At 38.8% G+C, this 19,516-nt stretch overlaps 1 protein-coding gene across 1 annotated transcript in view; it reads right to left on the bottom strand.

Annotated features, from left to right (window-relative positions):
- Nucleotides 1–19,516, bottom strand: part of scara5 (scavenger receptor class A, member 5 (putative)) — a 61,882-nt gene that overhangs the window by 15,352 nt on the left and 27,014 nt on the right. Inside the window, exons 5-10 of the mRNA XM_017438169.3 lie at nucleotides 17,065–17,264; nucleotides 15,965–16,143; nucleotides 15,762–15,888; nucleotides 15,516–15,684; nucleotides 10,302–10,382; nucleotides 6,216–6,323 (exon numbers count right to left, since the gene is read on the bottom strand). Of these exons, the coding sequence (XP_017293658.1) occupies nucleotides 6,216–6,323; nucleotides 10,302–10,382; nucleotides 15,516–15,684; nucleotides 15,762–15,888; nucleotides 15,965–16,143; nucleotides 17,065–17,264 (864 nt within the window). The remainder of the gene's footprint in view (nucleotides 1–6,215; nucleotides 6,324–10,301; nucleotides 10,383–15,515; nucleotides 15,685–15,761; nucleotides 15,889–15,964; nucleotides 16,144–17,064; nucleotides 17,265–19,516) is intronic.

Genomic DNA, 19,516 nt, shown 5'->3' with positions numbered 1-19,516 from the left:
ATTTTTCTTTATCTCACACCCGTTTCCTCTCCTTGATCTTGAAGTCATTTTGAGCAGAAACCTTTAAATAAGGAGCCCTGTAATCGTCTTCACTGCAGGCATTAGGATGTAGAAATTAGAGGACACTGCCCCGATTCCTGCGCTTCATTTACCTCGAGTATAAAAACAGATGGATTTTGTTAAGGTGGGGTATGTTTTGTATGCAAGTGTGAATGCTGGATTTAAAAAAAAAGAAAGCAAAACTGCAAAATTACTCTGCTAAATTGTGCCACCTTTATGGATACAATTATTTCTCATTTGTTTTCATTTTAACGTACAATTCGGTGCCAAACTAGAAAAAATAAAAAACCATGGAGGTTTTAAAACCACAAATCTGTTTTTACCATGAGCCTATAGGACGATTAGCCTAAACTGGGCATTCATCCCACCTTTAATTTGACTCTTTTTTATATAAAAACACGTAAGACCACAGTGTAGGTGTCAGCGGAGGTGGCCATGTTTTTAGTGCCTGTGTGTGTCTCTTATCCACCACACCCTGACTGTGACGTCCTCAGCTGTCAGAGCTTCATGCGTTTTAACCACAGCCTAACATCTAAATTATACTGTTGGAAAAACACAAACACGCCATGAGCTACTGCTGAGCCACAGGCGACAGCGAGGCCTTCAAGTGCCAGGAAGTTCAGTTTGGATGCCGGTGGTACGGAAAGAGGCGGCGAGTAAAATTTACTAAACTTTTTTTATTTTTAATTACTCCGGTTAATAAAGGTCAGTGATTCTTAAACAATGAATTTAGCTTTCCGATAAGTTTCAGTGTGAGGGTGATTTTGTGATTTTTTTTAAAGCTTCATCACTGAAAGGGATAATTCGGATCTTTTGAAGATAGGTCATGAGGAAAGTTTATAAGCAGTTCATATCTTACCTGTTGCAGATAGCTTTCTGTTTTACCTCAGGTTGGAGAAAAATTAACTTAATTCTGACCAGACCCAAACTGAATTCTGAACCTAAAAGACATTTCATGTTGGTTCAGGAAAACTATTTTATAATCCTTTACGTTTTGTAAACTAGCGGTAACAGCTGTAGCACTTCGGGTGCATCCAGGGGCACTTCCTGCAAATCATCACAATATTCATGCTGGAAGAACTTATTCAAATTGATGTCAGTATGAACAGAAAAAAAATTGCATAAACTGCTATGAAATCTCTGATTTCAGTCGATTTAAGGCAGCAGTCTACTTTGGTTTTAGCTTTGCTAAAATTAGCCATTAGCTTGTCAATCTGGTTGTAGTTAAACTATTGGCACTTTCGTTAAACAGTTTAACAAAATGGCTGCAAAGACCAGTCTGTCTTTAGGCTGCCTCTGACTGTTCATAAATCACTAACGGAGCCGGATTGTTCCTCATAGATGTGAGCTTTCAGAAATGAAGCGAGCACTGAGGAACTTTGTGGTTAATCAAATTCTTCAAATAAATACAAAGTTTGTCAAGCTTCTCCTCAGTCATAAATCTGTTTTTTTTTTTTTTAGTCTTCTAAATCCTGCAGCCGGGTGGTCACACAGATCGTTTGTCATCAGTTCATCACATCCTTGAGCCACAAAGCTGGCTCACCTTTTCACACGTCGACTGTTTTGGCCGTGTTACGACATCGCTCAGCGGCACAAAAACACATCGGAGGTTCATTCAGATACTGCACAGAGACAGCCAGGGAGTGGTGGTTTGTGGATTCTCAACAGTTTATCATGGTTTCAGCCTTGAATCCACACAGAAACAATGTTTTAGGAGACCCTAAACTCCCTCCTTTTGCAATCTCATGTGGTCAACCTTTTGGAAACAACAATGTCAGAAACCCCCCTCTTGCCTAACCTACGTTCGCTCAACTCCAGCAAAACCTTCATTTACTGTAAAACTTCACTGAACAAACAAAAACAATAATACTGCCTTGAACAGAGCAGAAGAAAACCCCCTTATTACTACACCAAACAATCTAAGGTCAAAAGGTTTTTATCATTTGAGCTGTCAACAAAACTAAAGCAAAGGCTGCAAAAGAAGAATATATTAAGTATACATTAAAAAAACATGATAAATAAGAAACATTTTAAAAGACAAATAAACTGAGGTTGTTTAAAGAGCCATTTACAACAGATAAATGTGTTAATTGTTCATCACCTTTCCACAGAACCTCACTTTAAAAGAGAGGCTGATTTTAACGATGAAAAGCCCGGCTGTAAAAACTGTAAGCGCCACAAAAAGTGACAAAACTGTCTGGAAACAAACCCTGTTCAACTTCAGATGAACTGTAGCGCTTTTATTCTTTTCTTTTTTTAAAAGGAGCTAAAACTTCCAGTTGTGCACGTCCATCACCTCTTCTAAAAAAAATAAACCATGAAGCTTCCCAGTGCCTGGTTTTCCGAGGTTTTCCTGCTTCTACCACACAACCTCTTCACCCATCGGTGGATGGTAAACGTACAACTAGACCCCAGCTGAGGGAAAGAACTGAAACATGAAACAACCAGCATGTGGCCAAACATCTGAGAAAAAGATCTTTTTTGTCTCGGCTTTTCACTAAACTGCCAATTAGTTCAAACAATAAAAAAAAAAAAAATCACTGTCACGGTACTTTTTCCATGTTTTCTTCTATTTATGTCAAACTAAAAAGGAATCCTTGCGTCACCAGATTACAACATGCAGCTATGATTTCCAAAACAAATGTTGTTTTTTTTTCTTGTTTTGACACATTTCTCTAATCGAAACAAGTCTGCCAAACAAGTGACAGTCCGTGGTGAAATATGGGGTTGTTGATGTTTAGGATTTGTGTGTAAGAGGTCACCGAACTGCTTCTGTGAATCAGATGTCTGGCCTGAAAAAAATGTGTCCGTTTCTCCGGGTAAAAGCAACAAATAGCCAGCTGTTTGGAATGAAAGCTTTCCTGAACTTTGCAGTAGATTAATCCTGAGATAAACGTGTTAAAACGGCTTCCTCAAGCTGGAAAAAAGAGAGGCTAAGCAGCAAAAATGTCTAGTTTTGTGAGTTTTTGTTTATCACTTCCTCCACAGCTTTACTCCATGTTTGTGCGCCTCTGTTCTGCAGTTTCCACACATGATCACCAGAGATGTTTGGGAGAATGTGCATTCAATTTAACCTGGACTTTTTTTTCCACAGCGGCTGTTCACAGCTGAAGATGTGCTGCCGCAGCAAAAAAACACAAGGGAGTGATGCAAAAGACAGAAGGCAGGATGAGCAGGAAGTGGAAAACAATGTCGGCAGAAGAGTATGGAAAGTAAGAAAACAAAGATCTGAAGATTTACCTAAAGAACTGGGTGTAAAATCATGCATTCATGCAAACTTGCTTACTGTTTCTCCTTTACATTAGTTATTAAAAGTTCCAATGCATAAGCACTGAAATACACTCATTACTACCCCGTTCAAAGTTTTTGTCCTGCATCTCATTGCGCAGCTTTGAAATGAAACTATACATCAAAAACGCACGGCTCCATCAAGAATAGTTTGGCCTGACCTCTTGTAGCGGTACATCCCACACTGTAAACAACTTTCACAAAAGAATCCAAGAAAGAAAATGATGCACATCAGTGGGATTTCGGTAAAACACGTGAGAAAGCCCAGCCCCTCTTTGGAGCTCTGCAGCTCAGACATACTTCGCAGAAGAAACATCATTCTGAGTTTAAATGGGTCACAGAAAGTTGGACTTTACGTCTCTAAACTCCCATTTTGATGTATTTTACAGTTTTTACACAGCCGTACTTTAAGTTCATGACTTTTATCGCCTTTTCCACAGAAAGTTCAGCTGACAGTTGATGTTTCTAACTTTTGAGCTGTCTAAAATGTTCAAATCTTTTGCAAACAAACATTTCTTACTCCCCCAACTCTTTTTGGTACATATAGAAATTACATATCGAAGCCTAGGCGTTTTTGTCTTCTTTTACCCAGTATGCCTCTCACTGCTGTAGGACTTACAGTTTTCTCTCAAATCTCCCCGGAACACAAAGCGTGCACACCTAAGCACCTAAAAAACATTTCCTCTTCAAAACTAGAAGTGAAGGGTCTTTTTTAACTTGCCATATCTCCTACTTAAAACACTGCAGAAACATAAAGTGCATGACAAACTGGATTTAGGTCTGATACAGACTGCTGGGTCATAACAACTCCAAGCAAGAAAACAACAACTCATCCTGGTCCATGTTTTTGGGGGATAATGGCCAATAGTGGAACTGTGGGACTCAAACACTGGATATTTCAGCTAAACCAGCTTTGATTGGCAACAGCTGTTGGCTGAACACACACACATGCACGGTAAATACTGTACACACACACACACACAATGACATTTGGCGACAAGAAGCAAAAACAGCGCAGCGCCTTATTATGGTTGGGAGGTCTTCACCAGAACATTGTTGTCCGAGAGAGTTTTTATTGTTATTGCTGGCGATGCCAGAGTGACGGTGATATCAGCTTCATGGACACTCAGACAGATCCAAAACAGCCAAAAACAACAAGGAGACAGGAGAGATAAGCTCATGTTGCACCGAGGTTTGATTTAAACACCCGATCTAAAAGTTAGAAGCATCAGTGCGTGTGTGTGATTCAGTGTTCAATGGAAAACTAGTAAATCAGATCACTGAGTGTCTTTTAATTGCACATAATAGTATATTCAGCTGTTCAGAGACCATCGAATGCTCTGACGATTTCACATCATGTATAAAAGTTACTATCCAGCTTAAACCTGTAAAAATGCATGAGCTCTCTATGAAAATAATCAATGTCCGATTAATGTTTGCAGCGCGCTCATAATATGAACACATTCATGTAATGTTTTCATGTTAAGTTTAGACCTTCAACAGCTGATTCTGTGAATATTATGATCACCGGCCACACTGAGAAACAGCTAGATTAAATTAAATTTAGTTTTTTTTTTAATTTACTGAACGAACAGTTCAGTTTTAATTACTACAATTTTGGAATTCTGACAAAACTGTTTTTATTTAATCATCGCCACCAGAGGAGAAGTCAGTAAGTCTGAGAGGGTGTTCATTTGTCTGGAGTGTTAGCAAAATATCTCATTAACAATCAGAAAGTAATCACTGGATGTACGTCTACAACTGATCAAAGTTTGGAGTCAACGCGATTCAAGCAACTTTATCAGACACAAACATGATCACAACTCAGTTTTACAGATACTGAGATAAAACTTGGTGTGGTAGTAGCTGAGAGTTACTCTTCCAAGATCTATTTATTATAGAACTGCGCCATAAATATTACAATAAACGCTGCCTGTCTGTTAGCAAAATATCTTACGAACCAATGGGCATATTTTAAGGAAACTTTCAGAAACTTATCACTGGATGTACGTCTACAACTGAACAAGGTGGCTGACAGCTATCTGATATTAGTCAACACAACTCAGACAGTTTTACAGATATTTAGCTTCAACACACACTTCAATTACTAACAAATCATGTGAGATCTTGGAACATCACATGAGATTGTGTTTAATATTGCTTACAACTTGTAAGCAAAGGTATATGACTATAACTTCATCCGATCTTATAAGACAATCTTAGTTTAAAACTCTGGCATGAAAGGCAGCGGGCGATAGGCAACCCTTCAAGAAACGCTATGCCTTTAACTTCATGTAGGAGTTTCTTGCACTGACTCAGTTTAAACAGCTGAGAAGTTATTAAATCAGCAGAAACAGCTGTTGCAAAGGGTGTGAAAGGATTTACAGTTTCCGTGACTAAACGCGAGAAGAAATCAGTGGCACCTGCTGTAAAATCAGAAGTGCTAAAAACCTCTGGTTCCTATAAAAGCCTTGTTGTTGTGTTTTTTTTTTAATGTAGTTTTATTTTACACAGACATTTGAGAACTGAGTGTTTAGGGATGAAGTGATTTGAATGGTGAGAGTGTTGACAAGTTTCAGCTGTGAGTTGTACGACACTTTGGGGAGAAACAGGAATTTTTATTTTTTATTTTTTCTACGGCGAAACCGCTAAACGGAAAAGCAAAGTGTTCTGTTTAATGTGGCTACTGAGCTGCTCCATAACATTTTACATTTTTAGAGCTCCAAGAGGACAAAAGCTGCAGCTTCAGTTCTAATCATTAATTAAATGTTTGACCAGAAAAAAAAAGAGAATAAAACCTGGACCATGTCGATTTTTAGTCCCAAAGAGCTGCATACATACGACATAAGATGAGCACTGAAAAGTACCTTTAAACCCAACAGGTCCTGGGTCTCCTTTCTCTCCCTGCACACCCTCAGCCCCGTCAGATCCTTTTATTCCCTGAGGACCCGGCATTCCCGTTTGTCCTATAGGTCCTGAAACAAACAAACAAAAACAAGCATATAATCATAAAACCGGGCTGGAAGTGTTGATGCAGAATGGGACATCTGCTCTGTTGCTCACTGAAGCGAACCAACCAACGCAGAATGGGTAACCCATCCAACTTAAAAAATAAAATGGATTAAACTCAGCTTTTGTTTCACAGAAAGCTTGCGAATGAGCTGACACACTCAGTTATATCTTTCAGTTACTGTAACGTCACTCAAGACTAGAAACCACTTCCATGTGAGCTTATTTTACCGGTATCTGCTTGTCATTTGTTACTGGCAGCCATAAAAAACTAAATGAATGGATACCATGGCCTCTAATAAAAACAACCCGAGCCTCTGGGTCTAAAAAATTAAGCCAATTAGCATGCATTTTCTCCATCGACCAGTAGGGGGCTCCTCGAGTTGCAGTTTATCCTCCTGAGTCCTGAGCTTTTGTTTGGGCTGATTTTTAAAACTTTAAAGACCAATGTTTTTGCACATTTAGTAATTCAAAAATAAAACAACAAGACAGGAGTTTATAATGTAATTCACAAACTAAAATAACAGAACTTCTCAGTTTTTATACAGTATAACTTTAGTAAATACAAATTATTCTTTTAAGACTTCTTCGCTGCTGCGTGTCGTTTACTTAGTAATAATAATATCATTTAATGTTTCATATTTGGCACCAAGTCTGCTCTAAATTGTCATCTTTATTGATATTTTTCAGCACCAATTACCCATTTTAGACGAATCTGCTGAAAAAGCTTTGAAAACAATGGGTTTTCACAAAAGAAAAGTTGATGGTAACTTATGTAAGTTACAGTAAAACTCACATAAAACACTGATTCTTGGCCAAAAGTTGTGGAAAATAAAATAAATAAAAAACCCATCGAGTCAGACAGAAACTACAGACAACTTGATCAGATATCACACTTTTCTTTGTTTGTGTCTGGGGCCTGTACTGTAAATAAACATCTTGAGGACTTTCTTTCTGTAAAATGCAGTTCAGCTTTTTAACTGGAAAGCCTTCAGTCAGCAGCCTATTGAGCAAACTGTATTGTTTTTCAGGAAAATTAAGATTTTGGAAAGGCAGTCAAGCTTTTTGGCCCTGTTATCTAAAACTTTACACTAAAACAAACATCCTTTTTAAGTTTTTCCTTTTTTTTTTGCCTCAAAAACAGTTTTGTTCCTGTGACACAAACGAGAAAGTTTGTTAAGCTCGTTCAAAATTAGTGAGGTAATGACTTATTGATTGCACTTCTAAAGTTAAGGTTAATTGTTTTCAAATGCTGAAGTGCTCCTCTGCGCTCTGAATCCTCAGAAATGTGGATGAAATAATTAGACTAAAGGCATTAGAGCCAAAAACACACAATAAGCTGGTGATGAATGATGCCGTGTAACTCAACGCAATTCAACAACCCAGTGGGAAAACGCCATCAATCATAGTTTGGATCCGGAGCAAACGTGTTCCTATTCTTCTGCAGGTCGGTCCAAGTGGATCGTTTAACGAGACGAAAGAGGCTGGATGTGATGAAGGATTCTTTTGGCTTCAATCCACATGAAGTAACATAAGCGTGCGCTGTTAAAAACAAACCGTCTAGACCCGCAGCTAGAAGAATGGAAAACTACATAAAAAAAATAAAAAATATCTGAAAATAAGGTCAAAAAACAAAACCACTTCCTTCTCATTAATCACAGCCGCACTCAGTCTTGTATTTGTGATAAACACACGATCAAGATAAATAAAATAAGATGGAGTTTGTTTAAAAATAAGTATTTTAATTCCTGATTGGACTAAATTACAAGTCTACTAATTCAAGAAATGAAAGTTTGCAGAACTTTTTACTCTAAAAAGAGCAAGTTAAAACTTTTAAGCCTCGAAAAGTACAAATAAAACAAAAAACCCTGGCTTGTTTATGTTGTTTAGCTTTAATATGATGCTCGATTTGCTGTTTAATAAGTCAAGCATTTACTAGCATCCCCAGCATATGACTAAATGTTAACGGATCACACAAGATTTCATAAAAACTACAAGAGACTGAGCTTAAAGGACTTCTTAAGATCGTTTCAGAAAGGCCATAACTTTGTTAGTTTTGATCACAGAAAGATAATCTCAGTTTAAATCTTTGGCATACAAGGGAAACAGATTCCCTTTATAGATTATCTGTCAAATCAGGATTACACCATTTTTATTTACACATTTTTCAGGGCAATTCAACCATCCACACCTGTTCCAACCACTCCTACTATGACACATCATATTGGAATTTCTGTTAATTGATTTGCTGTTTTATTATTATTAATATCTCCAGGGGTTTGTTTGCTTGAGTATTTATTTCCCTTTTTAATTCCTTTTTTCTGCTAAATCCTGCAGAGCCTCATTCAAGAGTATGTTCATAAGATTTCTCTTTTTCAGTGATCGCTTCAACTCCAAACGAAGAGCTTGAACCGTTCAAGTTTTGGAGGGAAGGATCGGATTCTAATTCACTTCGCTGTGCCGTTACGTTTAACTATAGGAGAACTTTTCGTTTGTTTTCCGTTCGCCTTTTTTCCTGGTACTATAAGGCAGCAGATGCAGGAAGGACGACGCTTCTTGGAAACGTCGGGGGGATGTCAGCAGGCGACCTGCGGGGTGATGATTCAAGAGCAGAAACAGAAGGGGGCCCCAGAACATCTGGATTCAAACAGTTGTTGATTGTATTATGTGGTCTGCTTTAAAGAAAAAAAATAATAAAAAAAACGTAACACTTTCTCAGTCCTGAATTAGTAATTTCTCCTGGAAGAAGCCTTATATATATATATATATATATATATATATATATATATATATATTTATGTATATGTGTTGGTTTTTTTTTGCAGAAAATTAGAAGATTGATGATAAATCCCACTGGCCCTGTCTGAAAATAAATCCCCACCCAAAGTCTGGAGCTTTGTTTTCTTCTTGAGTCTCTCCGCTCATTGCATTATTAATGCATCTGAATGAAATCACAAAATGTGAGGGAGAAACTCCTGCCAGAGTCTGTTCTGTGCCAAAAGGTGTTCAAACGTCCAACTGGTACGTCACTCAGCCATAAATCTGCTTAATTCAATAAATAGCCTTCTAATTCCCCAAATATGGTGCTTAAACTGGATTGTGGGCTTCCAAATTTAATTTCTCAAGACTCTTTATTTGCAATATACATGTTGTACAGAAAATCACAGTAATGAAATAAAACAGGAACCCTCCTGACTGAACATACATGGGGGGAAAAAAGGATTACATAATCTCATAGCTGTTTTAACAGAGATTAAGAGACATAATGAATAAAATTTATTCTCACAGATAGTGTTAGCCCTCTACACAGACAGAAAAAGCCAGTACAACTCATTTATGGTATAATAATGTCTGCACAGGGGCATAAATAGCTAATATTTAAACTATTTTGCTGTTTGCGTCTCCAGTGGAGGTTCTAGGGGGTGGCACAAGGAGGCAGCGACCACTGTAAAAACACATCTTTGACACCCTTTTTTGTAAACTATTTAATTTGTTTTGTGTATTTTGTACAACGCTGACAGTCAATAATGTCCACACAGACCTTTAATCTCAATCGTAACTCACCAGTTTAGAGTTCACTCACGCCCCTCTTGAATTTCAAAATGGTTTCAGCCACCAGCTGGATTGGGACGTTTCACAGTGGCAGACAAACTACCCCCAACAAACTACGGGTGCTTTTCTACCCCTCAACCACAACTTTGGTAAGTCCTGAGAGTTTCCAGGACCAGGACAAACTGACAAATCTGAAAAAAATACAGCCTGAAAAGTGTTTTTTTGGTATTTTGTGTAACTCATATGCCGAGATGAAACCCAAACGTATGAAATTAAGTCTAAAAGTAAACTTTTTCTGCTACAATAAACTCTGCCGTCCCACCTTTGTTGCCCCAAGAAAAACAATCTGCAGATCCACCACTTTTGACAGGTAATAATGTAGTTGCACCCACCTCTTAGGCCACTAAACCCAGGGTACCCTGGGGGCCCCAGTTCTCCAGCGTCCCCCTTCTCGCCCTTCGGCCCTGGAGGTCCTGCAGAAAGGAGGACAGAAATGGGTGTCAACTGCACAGAATATAAACATACAACACAATTAAGCAAAAAGAGAATCCATTTTGAAGCTAACATTGTCCTGTATTTATATTTTTGCCAGGATCTCAGTTTTTGTTGATGGTTAAGACTCTTTTGAGTTTATTTTTATCTCACTGAGTTCCCAGTCCGTCATGTTCCTTGTGTTTGGTTTTCCATTTCCCTCCTGATGTCACCTGATCCCTGTTGTGTCTCTCCAGGTGTTTGCCTGTCCTTCCATGTCTCTGTCAGGAGCATCATCCATTTCTTTATGCCTTCCTTTTCAGTTTTTCTTTGTAAGCAGAATTTGGCTGCCTTTCTTTTTGGTCAATAAAATAGTTTATTTTTTGAGATCCTCATCTCCTGTTTGCATTCTGGGTTCGAACCTCAACCGACCGTGACGAGTTTATTATAAAATGAACAGAAAGTGGAAAAACAGGAAATATTTATTTGTTTTTAATGCTCTCGGAAGTGGTGGTTGTGAACGAAAGATCGGCAAAGTAGCAGAAGGGCTTACTAATCCCAAAGACAGTCTGTGATCAAGTCCTTGAGACGTGGATATAAATCCTGTTAGACAAACATTTCAGATAAAAATGAGCTTGGATTTACTTTAAAACAGTGCAGTTTTATGAGTTGAGCTTAAACTGGATTTCTGCTGACGTGTTTTTCCATTTTCAAACTTTAAACAAAAGCAGAAATTTATAATATATGGCTAACCTAATTAATGTTTATAGAAATTCAGATTAGTTTCCTTCAAATGAATCACTGAACAAAGCAGAAATGTGGTCTGAAATAAACAAAGCTGAGTTTACTGTATGTTTAGAGAAAAAGTTTCAGGGATTGTTTGATATAAATACAAAATTAAAGCCATTATTATCATAATATTTTAAAAGGGAACACATATCTCCAGACTTTAAATTAGTGTTTTTGAAAATCAGAGGTTTCTGTATTTATTTATGATTTCATTCACACCCAGAGTGACATAACTGCCAAATTAAAGCCTAACTGGGTCTGACACTGGTCTAAGGATTCAGTCCAAGCATTTGTTGAGAGAATGAGTAAGAAAAAGCCCAAACAGTAAGAGAAGGGGGAAAAAAAGGAGAAAAGCCACAATGAAAACCACATGTTTAACAAGGTGGACCACAAAGTTATGATCCTTCAGAGATCTTAGTTGCAGGTTTCTGAAGCTGACTGGGTTTGAAATACAGATCTGAAGCTGTGATAATGTGACAAAAAGATATTCTGGTGATGTTTTTATAACCTTGTCAGCATCAGCCTTGTCGAATGTCTCTATATCACACGTCAGTGTGTACATCTTTAGGTTTCCATGCTTGTCAGAGCTACAGGGGCCAACGTTGAGCGTTTCCTCGGACCTATCACTCATCTCTATGTTCCAGTCACTTTAAAATGATTTATGGCAAAACTAAACATTAGCTGGAGTTCTCAGTAATTATCAGGGCAAAGGATTAAATCTGCTGAAGATAACTGAGCATGAAGTCATGACTCATTTACAAAACAGTGTTTTAGTTGGAACAGGTTTGCTGTTAAAGGTTTTTGTGCACCGTGAGGAGCCTGCACTTTGATTAAGATAATCTAATTACACTAAAGTAAGCAGTAAATTGGGATCTTGGATGTTTACTAATTACTGACACTTTGCAAAAGTGTTGCATTTACACTACAGGTAACACTTTGGTTAGATGTATACACACCAAACACAAAAATGGCAACACTTCAGTCAGTTTTACAGATATTAACCTCAGTTTTGGTGTGGTAGTAGCTGATACTCATCCCAAACACATACTCTAAGCCAGGGGTGTCCAATCCTGGTCCTCAGGGCCACCATCCTGCAGGTTTTACTTGTTTCTCTGCTCCAACACACCTGATTTGAATCAATGGGTGATTAACAGGCTTCTGCAGAACATGAAGAGGTGATTTAACCACTGAATCAGGTGTGTTGGAGCAGAGAAACAAGTAACACATGCAGGATGGTGGCCCTAAGGACCAGGATTGGCCACCCCAGCTCTAAGCACTAACTGATAGAGCGAGATCTTGTCTCAATCACATATTAGATTCAGATCCTCTAAATCAGTTTTGAATTTACACTTTTTAGTTGCACACTTTAGTAAAAACAACCTACGACTTTCAAATTCTGGACAATGACAAATACATTCCTGAGTTAAAAAGATGGAATTAACGTATTTATTTGTCTACAAGCCATGAGATGGACTTGCAACTTGCTGGAAATCGGCACCAGCCCCCATTACGAGCCTGCCCGGAAAAACAGGGAAAGAAAATGGATGGATAAATTTATTTACAATAATAAAATTCTTATTTTTAAGCTTACAGCTTGCCATCTTTATTGGTATCTTTGCTGGGACAATTGAAAAGTTTCTTGGCTCAATTTAACCATTTCCAGAGAGAATTAGTGTGACACAATAAAACAAAGTGCGAGCACACACACTCTTAAAAGTGTCCCGCAGAGATCCATTAGAGATCTGAGTTTCCACATAATGTCCTAACATGCTGAATGAGTTTTAACATGTGGAAGAAATGATCACAATCCTTAAACTCACATTAATATGAAATATAATGTAAGATTTGCTGGTCATCAAAAATAGCTTGAATCGATACTTTTCCTGTTTGTTTTTTTTATTTGACGCAACAAGCAACATGTGTGCCGCTGGAATCTTAGCTGAGTCATAGAGAGACAGTAAAGATAAACAAGCGTAATAGGAAAAAGAGAAAACACGGAGCAAAGAAGAGTAAAAAAAAAGAAACATAAACATGGATGGAGATGGTTTGGCTTAGGTGATAGAGAGCTCAGAAGAAACAAATGTGCTGCAGAGCTAAAACTAACGACAGAGTTGATTTGACTTTTTGTTTTAGACGTTGTTTCTAAATTTAACTTCACAATTGTTTGCAGGCTCAGGAGGTGCGCCATCCCAGCCACACGTGGAGCGGACCCAAACAGCAGGGCACGTTCAGTTTGAGCACACATCAATCAGTTTGGGGCTGCCAGCATTACATCACGGCATACCTATTCCGATTTTAACAAGCCCGAGAAGTCATTTGGTACACTGGCAACAATAACTGTACTCCATCTGGAGTAATTAGGTTTGAACAGATTGGAGGGGGAACATACAGGGCTGTTTAAAACTGTGATGTAGTAAAATTAAGTTGCATGCTTTTGGGCAGTCATACTGCAAACATGGCTCAGATGAGCTGATGTAAAAGATCTTTTTTGGAGCACTGAGGTCTTAGAGATTATTCATGCAAAAAGTCAAAGTTCTCATGTTATAATGTTGTAAAGATGTTTAATGTTACATTATGCAGCAATGGCTTTGCACACTTTAAATTCTGATTCATCAGGGAGGGGAATGAATGTTTCCAAACTCAGTCAGTCTGTTTTAACATGGCAGCCATGAAATTTTCAAGGGAACTTCCAGAGAGGCTGAGTGTGAGAACGCAGATTTCTGAGCCTGAGCTCGAGTCTGAACAGAGCAGGTAAACATCTGTAGAGCTCAGAACGACTGTGTGTTGGCAGCCGGTGCTTCTTCTAACATATTTCCACTTATTCATCAATATTAGATAGACATCAGCACTCAAAGCTACCAAAGATGACAAGAACGCCTCATTTCTTATTGTATATTTGCTGTAAACAAGCGACTGATTTCCACAGGAGGTTTGACATCATGTTCTCTGCACCCTGTCTGCAGGAACACTGATATGTCATTCCCTAAAAGCCGCTTGCTGTCTAATAAATTTGTGAATAAAGACTGTGGACGAAGAACAGTCCTGGTTCTAGAGAGATTCTCTGGTCTTTGTGTGTCAAGCTGTAATAGATCAGAGGAATTAGTGCAGATTGACAAAGAATCTTTAAAAAGTAAAGTAACATAAGCTGAATTTTCTAAACCTCTGCACAGAGATTGTGCTCTTATCTTTATTTGCTCAAAGTAATCAAACAGATCTGGTGTAATAAAGTGCCAGTGTGTGTTTTGTACTCAACAAATAAAAGTCACAGACAACAAAGGCATAACTGCCCTACCTTAAACGTGTTTTTTTGTAAAGGGTAACACTCTCTTGGCTCTATGTTGTTCCACATGCTGTCATGGCACAAATGATGTCAACCTTCTTTTGAATTCAAGATTTTATGTGTTGGGACATTAAACCATGGACGAAAACCTCAAACATCACATCACATTATTATTATTTAAGAAAAAAACAACCCAAAATGCAAAACTGTAGATGAAAAATAGAGTGGACACGATGATTTATTAGCTTTTAGAGCACGTTTTAGCAGCAATAACTTGCAGTAATCATCCTCTCTCTGTCTTACTTCACTGTGGAGGAATTTTGGACCACTCTTTGTTGAAACGTTGCTTCAGTCTCAACAAGGTTTTACAGCACCATCTCAGACTGGTTCAGGTCTGGACTTTGACCGGGCCGTTGCAACACCTCAATTCTTTTCTTTGTCAGACGTTCTGTTGTAGATTTGCTGGTGTGATTGGGATCAACGTGCTGTTGAGCGAACCAGATTGGGCCAAGTTTTAGATGTGAGACAGAAGGCCTGGTTGACTCAGTGACTGGAAAGTGCCCAGGTCCCCTGGCTGCAAAACAATCCCAAGTCATTATCATTCCACCTCCATGTTTGACAATGGTTATGAGGTGTTTGTGCTCATATTTCTTACTTGTGCACTGTGGCAAATCTTCTCCACTTTAGTCTCAACTAGAGGTTATTGTTCCAGAAGTTCTGATTGCAAACTAAGCCGCGCTGTCATGTTATTTTTAGAGAGAAAGTGTTTTTTGGTTTTGCATTGTTTCCCATCAAGCTTTTTATAATCATACAGTCATGAGCTGCAACATTTAAAATGAGAACTAAAATCCAAAGAGTTGGAGATGGAGCTCGTTTTGTTGCATGATCTGATTTGCAGTAGATTTGCTCTAACAGCCACTTCTGGGAAGACTGGCAGCTTTCTGAATGTTTTCCACTCTGGAAGCTATTTTCCCACAGCACAGTGATGGACTCTGAAAAACTCCTCTTGTCTTCTAAATAAGATCAGATGAGTTGTGAGAATCAACACTGTCATGTCTGTCATTACCTTCTAAAATTGTGAGGTTCTTCAGGGTCATGGAGTGCTCCCAGTCCTTCAGACGGAGGTCCTCTGTGATTGTGTTCAGGATCTCCATCTCGTTCCTCAGCTGGGCCTCCGTGTGAATGTGCGACACCCATAAACTGCTGGTGTCTTCTGTTATGTTGCTGATCTGGATCTGAGCAGAATGACAGCAGATGTTTGTAGAACTCAGCAGCAGGTTTAACATACAGGATGCTTTGTGTAAGCTCAAACCTGCAGGTCTTGTATTTTCAGGTGATGAACACTGATGTCGTTGCTGAAGGTGTGGTTGACGGCGCCCACAGTCCAGTTGACCTCATCCAGTTTCTCTCTCAGCCCGTTCAGATGCCCCGATGCTTCCCTGAAACACAGCCAGACACAGGTGGGAATGCATTCTTTAACCGCCAAAACTCCACGGAGTGCGACAGATAAACTACCTGAGCAGGACGTCGTGGTCACGGAGCCACCTGGAGGTTCGGGTCACTTCTGTGCTCAGACTTGTCAGGTTTCTTCCAGCGTAACTGTTGAGCGAGGACAACCTGTGGTCCAGCTGGACCAGGTAATCCTCTGACTGGAGAGACTGAGCCTGGATGCTCCTCAACTCCACCTCCAGGCCCTGCAAGCAGAAAGTTTCACCTCATCATAAACATTTAATCCCTCATTCATGATAGGTGCTGATTTTTTGCTTGGATGGTAAAACAAGCCTGCTAATCTTTAATCAGCTCATCACACTAAAGACATGTACTGTATGTGCAAAGGAGGCCATTTTATTATGCATTCTCATTCGTGATGATTATTATGTCTCTAGTTGCAGATATGTGCTTTATTTGAACAGGAAGTAAGCAAATTTTGGTCTAAAAGATTAAAAAACAAGACTCTAATCATGCCTAAATCACATTTAAAATAACAAACATGAATAATTGTTTATTTTACTACTGTGGGTTTTTATTTTTGGTGATGACAGGTGAAGCACTGCCTCACTTGCCTTCCCTGACTGCACGTCGTGGTTTTGTCTCATCCAAATCTGACATTTAAACTCCTCAAATCATGGTTAAAATTAAAGGCCTAGATTTCCTTGAAGAAATGCATATCGCCCACCGCCTTTCATGCCTAAGTTTGAAACTAAAATCACCTTATAATGAGAAGGGACAGAGTGATAATGGTTTGGTTAAACCTTGAAAATGATGTTCTGCCTTCATGCAAAACTGGGAACTCTTGTAAGATGTGTTGAGGATAACTCTCAGATACCACCACACCAACAGTAGCTCAGTATCTGTAAAACTAACTGAGCCATTGCCATTTTTGCATGGGCTAAGATCGATTAGTTACAGCAGCCATTTTGAATTAGGTCAACTCCCAGAGTTAATCAGTTGGACAGACATAGAAGGTCTGTATTTCATGGTGCTGTGAACACAACTGCAGATCATTTCCACTCACCACTCAGTCCTGTTGCCAAATCGTCAAACCGCCCACACAATAAGTAAAAAAAAAAAGAGACCCCAACACAGATCCCATGATTTCAGATCTTGTGCAGTACCTTGATGAGGATCTCAAGCCTCTGCAGCCAGTTGCTGTGATTCTGAAACATGTTTTCCAGTTTCCAGATGTTTTCCAGCAGGTCGGCCTGAGTGGACGCCTCGCCCAGGGTCTGCTGGAGCAGATTGGAGTGTTCCGATGTCCAAGTCACGTTCTCCATCAGCACCTCCTGACGATGTGGGGAGACCTGGGAACGAGAGACTGGGGAGAGACGGAGAAAAGAGCAGAAAAGAGTGAGCGGTTTGTTCTGGGGGGATTGATTCAGAGATCCCCCAGCAGCAGCAAAAGTCCCCAAATCAAGTTTCATTTAGTATCAATCAGAACTGTCAGCACGCAGCGAGCCAGCTCCGTAATGCTGAGCAGATGTTGATTCAGTGGCCTGCACTGATTTTGATTGTGTGCTCGTGCTGAAAGTATTGTTATTTCAAATCAAGACCTAAATATATTCAGGAGTTTTGTAACGCAGCTCAGCGTGAAGCTGTCTGGGCTCGAATGTCTCATTGTGGAAATTCTAACTTCATAAGTGCGAAACAAATTAAAGGCCTTGCATGTTTTGAAGAAATGCATTTTGCTTGCTGCCTGCCTGGATAGAACTTAGCGAAACTCTGAGAATGTAATAATTGGTGTCAACCAAATTAAAGACTGGCCTTCGCTAACCTAAAAATGCCCATGACTCAGTCAGTTTTAAAAATATTGAGCTAAGTTTGGTGTGGTAGGAGCTGAGGGTCATCCTCAACACATACTTTGAGGGCTGACACATTGAGATATGAGGTTGTGCATAATATAATTTACAAGGTTGGATCAAAATGGCTCTCTATCAGCAGAAGACGATTTTACTTTAAAACTCTGGCATGAAAAGCAGCGGGTGACATGCATTCCTTTGAGAAATCTTTGGCTTTTTAATGAATTATCTGATTTATTTTGTACAAAACACAGCAGTGAAACATTTTGTTTGATGCTGTGACTCTAAAAAAAGCATCATGGGGAGGATTTTGTGACAATTTGGAATTTTCTGTTTGTTTTATGTTGCAAAAGTCAACCAAGCTAGCATAATGGATGTCAAAAAAATGTTGTTGTGATGCCTCAAACTGCTTCAAGATTTAAGTCAACAAAATAGTTGTATACAAAAGACACAAATCTGTCTGTCGCCACAATCTGACAACAGGCTTTACTTGAAATATGCTTATTTCAAAATAACGACTTCTTTGTTACCACATTAAAGGGACAGTCCAGTCAACTTTGAATATTCTGCCTAATAGTTATCAGTAGTTAGTACCTTATCATCTGTGATATCAGTCACAGATCATCAAGTTTGAAAAAAGGGACAAAAGGTTTTGTGTAGGCTAAGCTAATGACTAGCCCAAAGAGGGATAGATTTTTTTTTTAATTATATATTTATGGTTTATAAAACAACTATTTCTCAAAAATGACATGCTGGTGTTAAAGAACGCTACGTTAGCTAATAATAAACCTTTACAAATTTGCACGGCACAGTCTGTTTAGTACAAACACACTGATTTTCATTGTAATACAGACGAAGTTTGGTAGGTAGAAAACAGTGACAAACTAAACAAATATGAAAATGTGTAGAGGTTTAATATTAGCTCTTTTACACCAGCATGTTGTTAAAAGCTAGCCTTTAGCCTAGCCTGGACAAAGACTTTTGTCCCTTTCTTCATACTGTGTGCTATACGACTGATAAGGTACAAACTAATGATAATTATTGGACAGAACATCACTTAAAAGTTGACTGGACTACCCTTTTAATGTCTGAACCAACAGAATGGTAGTCAAATTGTAATAAGATATAAATGGCTCTAGTTTTGGTCAGATGCTGCACAGTCTGGGCTTATTTGTTTAGTAAATGTGCCTGCTGGTCTCCCCTGAGTGCAAACAGCAGCACAGCCGAGCTGCAAACGTACATGAACAGATAATCTGGGATCCATTGACATTACACAGTGAAGCGCAGCTGTTGTGCTGGCCTGCTCTCCCAACATTTGATACATAAATGGATAAACTAGTCTCCACAGGAGGATCTGAAACACCATGAAGCTGTGAATTTAAGACTGATGTGTTTTGAACGTTGCTATCATGCTAGTGTCTGCGTGTGTTCTCTGAGAAACAGAAAAGAATAGATGTGGGCTGGAATAGAGACACAATGACTTTACAAGGAGTTCAAAATGAATTTTTCAGAAGAGTGTCTTATTTTACAGGCTTTTTCTTATAAGCTTTGCCTGAACTCAAACGACTTCACTGTTATTATTGAGCTGACCCTCACACATGAGGGTTAACGACTTAACAAGAAATGCATTTGCAGACTAAATATATTTTTAAATCAGTACAAATGGATTTTATTGAAACTCTCAGAAATTAATCACTAGGTGTACATCTACAACTGATTAACGTTTGAAGTCACGCAAATTCAAGATAAAGACCACAGTTAACATTGACGT

The sequence above is a fragment of the Kryptolebias marmoratus genome, linkage group LG19, assembly GCF_001649575.2.
Source record: "Kryptolebias marmoratus isolate JLee-2015 linkage group LG19, ASM164957v2, whole genome shotgun sequence".
NCBI lineage: Eukaryota > Metazoa > Chordata > Actinopteri > Cyprinodontiformes > Rivulidae > Kryptolebias > Kryptolebias marmoratus.
This window is presented reverse-complemented; position numbering and strand designations above follow the sequence as displayed.